Raw genomic sequence first — 5,226 nt, forward strand, 5'->3', positions numbered from 1 at the left:
ATGAAGAGCTGAGGACGGTATTCACTTTTGAATTAGTCGCTCCGTCTGACGGTTAACTACACCACCTACTGTAACTACGCTCAAGATAACAACATGGACCTTGTTATCAAGCCTCGGATCTTAACATGGGCACTAGATGAAAGCTGGTAAGCCTCCTTTCCGAACACAATCATACTGGGAATAGCTGACACTATGTGAAATTGAACACAATGTGAAACGATCCAAGTGTTATTGTTAGATGTGGGCTTTGGACATAGATGTTGCTTTAGCAACATGTCGGCAACATATACAGTTGCGCTGTTGTGGAAGTGGAAACAAGGAGCTTTTCTTTCCTATTTACCCCGGCCAAAACTATTAAAACCTAAATGCACACTGCCATTTTAAAAATCGACCTCACCAATCACAATCCAAGCCTCATGGTGACCAAGCAAAATGAAGTAAAGCATCGGGAGAGTCGACCTGCACGCTTTGCCGGGGATATGCGCTCGGCGAAGAAAGAGGGTGTTCCCCTCGGACGAGCAGCCTTGTCGTTTGGTATGTCCAAAACAAGTTTACATCGGCGGTTCAAAAAGGGCGTCAATGCTGGGCAGTTCACAAGACAGTCCTGTCAAAGGACGAAGAAGAGGGTATTGTCCAAGTGATTCTGTACCGTTTGAAGGTAGGTGTGTGCATGACGGACGGTGAGCTGCGCATTCTTGCACGCCAGATTGCCGCAAAGGCAGGAAAGGCCATGTCCAAATTCTTTCCGTCTTCTAGATGGCCTACGTGCTTTGCTGATCGTCACATCTACCGGCTGACTCTCAAAAAGGCCCAAATCCTGGCCACCAAAAGCGCTTCGCAAAGGAGCGCATTCATTCGTACCACTTGCAGGAGGCTATGGAAGGCCTAAGTGCTGCTCAAGTTTGGAACTGTGATGAAACGGGGTTTTACCCTCAAGGCAGAACTCCAACCCGTCTGGTCTGCTCCAAGAGCAGGCGAGCTAACTTTGCGCGGTTCAATGATCGCGAGAACATGTCAGTCATGGCGTGTGTGCCCGCTGCAGGCGACCACATTCCTCCGATGTTCATATTCCCTGGCATTAACAGGCAACTAGAATGGATGGATGGAGTAGTTGATGGCGCTGTCTGCCCCATGTCCTAGTCTTCGAATATCAACGGGTTCTTGTTCTTGCACTGGTTGAAGTTTTCGACAAGGAGATGACAAAGAAGAATGTACTGAGACCGGTTTTATTAATTTTGGATGTCATTCCGCACACATCAGTGGTGTGCTACTTAAATACGCGAAGGCTCAAAAGATTAAACTCTTCGTTCTAGTTCAAACCCCAGTTCCTACAGAGCGCCAAGAGCGATACCTCAAACGTCAAGGCATCTCACCCGAATCTCTCGACGCAGCTTTTTTTAGGTTTCACCAGCTACTACAACTTATTCCGCTTTCTCAGATTTCCGAACCAAAAGCGAAACGCCAGCCAACCTCTGTTGAAGGCGATGTTCTCATGACACGGGACGAGATGAGTACATCGGTTCTTGAAGCAGAGGAATCCCGAAGAGAGAAAGCTGCTGAAAAGGTGAAAAATGCAAAAGAAAGAGAGATCCAAAAGAAGCTGAGAGAAAAAGCAGTCACTTTGAAGAAGATCCAACAAATAGAAAAGAAAGCCGCGCGAGAGCGAGCTGCTTCAAGAAAACGAGCCGCAAGAAGAAGCTGCAGTAAAGAAAAGATCCAACAGCTGGAGAAGAAGGCCGTATGAGATCGACATGCAGCTGAAAAGAAAGCTCTTAAGGCAGTTAAAGCGCTAAAGAAGTCGCTTCGTCCAACGAAACTGTTCAAGACAAGCCCGTCGACCAACACCAATGAAGTGGTTGAGCTAGAGGAGACTTCAAAGACGATTCAAGTCAATTTGCACGGCAGAGACACTCAACGTTTGGTGCTACTAGCTAGTGCTGTTGGGTTCGATGTAGCCATTTAGAGCGTCTTACTTGATTTTTGTAAAGAATACAATAGTTCCATGCTGTGTCGACTTGGACAGATCACCAGCAATTCCGTAAAACGCTAACAGAATTCTCAACTTCAATGAATCTTTTCTTCATCTCATCACGTTTTCTGGCATCTATCAAGGGTTGTATAGATAGTGATAGGTCTTAATTTTCCATTCAGCATGGACAGAGGTCATGAACACCCTTATTTTATAAGTATGGTCGGGTCCGCAGAGCACTAAATTCCTTCCATCCCACGTCAAATGGGATACCTTTAATACGTATGGACAGCCCTCAACGGATTAATACCCCGGTGCTGCGTAACTCGCTCGATGCTATCTCGTTCAACGTACAGCTGACTCAAAATGTAAGGTGAAAGGTGGGCAAAAGTAGCATGTTTAAAACATATTTTGGCGTCGTGCTGTCCGTATGTGATAGTTAAGGACTATCGATCTTTGGTCGCGAACTCTCGCAGGATTGCTAGCCACGCATTTTCTCTTTGTGTACGTGCCGAAGTCTCAACTGTTAAGTCTCAGCTGGTTGAACTCTCGAGGAATTAACATCTGTCGTGCACCTAGCGAGGGCATTTCGTGAGCCAAACGAGAAGAGTGACTACTCGGTCACTTCTAAAGGTTCGGTCATACAATTGGTCACCGAAATAAAACAGTATAAGCTAGCCCGGAACGCATCCTAAACACAGATTATTATATCTCCTAGAGGAAGCACCTAGAGAAAAGCTAGCAGATAGAAGCTTTGTGGAATCCTTCATCATTGCATTTTTTCTGTCAGTTTTACCCAGTTTTACCCAGTTTTACCCTTACAGATTCTATCGCATCGCGTGCTGTTGAAGTCTGCGAAGCAAGCATTAACGCTCAAAGATCAATGCAACGCTACCCCAAAGCATGGTCTACTCGCACTCGCCGCAGGATCACCGCACTAGCAAAATAGTTGGAATAGGCAAGTTGAGATTACAATTTTTTTATCTAGAAACCAACATCGCTAGAACCACAGAATTTGAGCTTTTTTGCCGCTTCATTTGCGGCTGATTCGGCCCGTGAACAAGCTACGAGCGCTTTCTAAAATGTACAGCAGTAAAGATTTTATGTACGGATTGAAAATATATCTGGGAATTTTCATTTTATACCCAATCAATGGGCCTATAATGCTTCCTGTAATCCGATTCGTTCTATTACCACCCGGGGTGATTGTTTAATTTGGGACCGTGCTGCATCCCACAACTTTTTGTACTGTAATTGGAGCAGTTTTTTTCTCGTTTTATAAAGCTTGTATCCTATAGAACCAGAACATGTTGTTGTCCATTGGCTCGCTAGTATCTTGGTGGAGTCTGCAGAATAAGGGTGTACGTAGTTAGTACAACGTAAGTATCTACTAACAGATACTTACGTTGTACTAACTACGTACATTCAATGACACACGTGACTGAATCTCTCATATCTATTTCTAATATCTTTCGTTACGTATAAAGAGGTGTATTCCCAGCTAAGTCGAAGACGATCTAGTTGAGAGTATATTCCCATTAAATGTAGGCACAGTTGTCATGTAAAAACAATACTATGATCGCGTGTGGTAGCTAGATTAGACATAAACGTTAATAGGCGGTGTCCTAGCGAATGATTTCGAGAAGTTTACTTTTGCCATCCAAAGCGGCAATTTTGGCACACCCTTCACAATTCTGAGTGATCCGTGGCATATCCGGTCCGAGATAGTTGCCTTACCGTAACCCTAAATTTATATCGGAGGTGATCTGCTAATCGGCCCAATATGTTGGACCATCCCTTTGCCAAAATAGACGAAACCACAATACATGTAGCGGAGCGCCACTGCTACATTTGTTGAGGTTGTGGTCCTTGTTATGAAGTCTTGGATCTTCACATATGCGCTCGCTGACATATAAGCCGGTAAGTCTCCCTTTCCGGACACCGTCATCTTCCAATGTGACTTCAACTAGAGCCCGATCTTACGCACTAAGTCTAGACTCATAACCTGCTCTGAAGCTCCGATATAACAAATATCTCGCCTGATGACCGTTTACAGCACCGTGCGCCATAACAACACTACCCTTCCTTGGCTCCGAGCCACGATCTTTCTACCATCGGTACCAATCTCCAGGATTCGGCATGAACCGACCCGATTACCTCATGTTCATCTGGATTCAGAAAAAAATCACAAGACAAAGCTGTCGTGCGTTGGATTGCCTTGGGTCTTTCCGCTTAGATCACGTAAGCATTCACTAGGACGCACATTCCGGGGTCTTCTCTTGCCCAGATCATTCGCGGTTCCCATGATCGAACTCACACATTGATTTGATTGCTCTCCAGAAATTTCATTACCATCCTGGTGGTTAAAACAGAACGTGCCTCGTCAATTTGTTAAGTTTACCCCACTGTCCTTATGGATTTCGTAGATCGTCACTTCTTTGCAGGGCCTTCCACGACGGATCTTATTGCATGTCATGCAGGGATCCATACATCTCTAGTTGAGAGAGCGACCATATTCTCCACAACGTGCACACGTGGTGCCTCTCCGGTATCACTCCCCACTTCTTGCACTTATCTCAGATCGTATTCCAGCACGATCTCTTGTGGGGTTGTTGATGTGCGCCAGAATTTGGGTCACCAGGACGCGGAGGTGGAAGCCACGCACGCTGTCCATGGGTCGAAAACCTTCCTCCATACGTGCTTGTGCCAACTTAGCATATCATCTATCGAGTGTATTCGAGGTATCCACTTGACACCCGAACGCAAGAACGTAATTCATTGTCATCCTAGAATGTCAAGACGTTGTTGGGGTCCGTGCATTTGGGTATGGTGGATAAGACGAAAAGTCAAGGTGAGTCTTTCGAGAAAATTGCAGAATGAGGGAATGTTCCTTCGTATTAAGCTTCATCGCCACCAAAGAAATTCGGCTGTGCTTATGTGAAGGACTTGTGAGGATATCATAGCAGCATATTAACATAGTCAATCGAGACTTTGTACTAAAAATATGACTTTAGTACAAGCACGCATATCTGTGAATGTCCGCCTAACCGACAACGGGATACTTTCCGGGCAAGTCGCGATGACCGATAGTTTACACATTCCCTCTATGATGCATGATCTTAGATCGTGCCAGTGTGGTTGACGAACGTGCCTGATCGAATTGACACGTGGACATCCGTGGCTCGCATAGTGGAGTGTTTTTATTTCTAACGACTTGATTCCTGCTATTTTGTTTGTACAGGGTCCCGGGTTGGCAA

At 45.3% G+C, this 5,226-nt stretch overlaps 2 protein-coding genes across 2 annotated transcripts; one reads left to right on the forward strand and one right to left on the reverse strand.

Annotated features, from left to right (window-relative positions):
* Positions 1 to 568: 568 nt before the first annotated feature.
* PPTG_24973 (hypothetical protein) lies at positions 569 to 951 on the forward strand (the record flags this gene model as incomplete). Its single annotated transcript, XM_008919059.1, has 1 exon — positions 569 to 951. A coding segment is annotated over one exon (321 nt), but the record flags the coding sequence as incomplete, so codon positions are not given.
* Positions 952 to 4,520: 3,569 nt separating this feature from the next.
* On the reverse strand, positions 4,521 to 4,664 carry PPTG_24974 (hypothetical protein; the record flags this gene model as incomplete). The annotated part of the gene is made up of 1 exon (XM_008919060.1): positions 4,521 to 4,664. The coding sequence occupies one exon, from the start codon at positions 4,662 to 4,664 to the stop codon at positions 4,521 to 4,523; it is 144 nt and encodes a 47-aa protein (XP_008917308.1).
* Between the last annotated feature and the right edge of the window lie 562 nt (positions 4,665 to 5,226).

Source organism: Phytophthora parasitica (genome assembly GCF_000247585.1).
Source record: "Phytophthora parasitica INRA-310 unplaced genomic scaffold supercont2.463, whole genome shotgun sequence".
In the NCBI taxonomy this organism is placed as follows: Eukaryota; Oomycota; class Peronosporomycetes; order Peronosporales; family Peronosporaceae; genus Phytophthora; species Phytophthora nicotianae.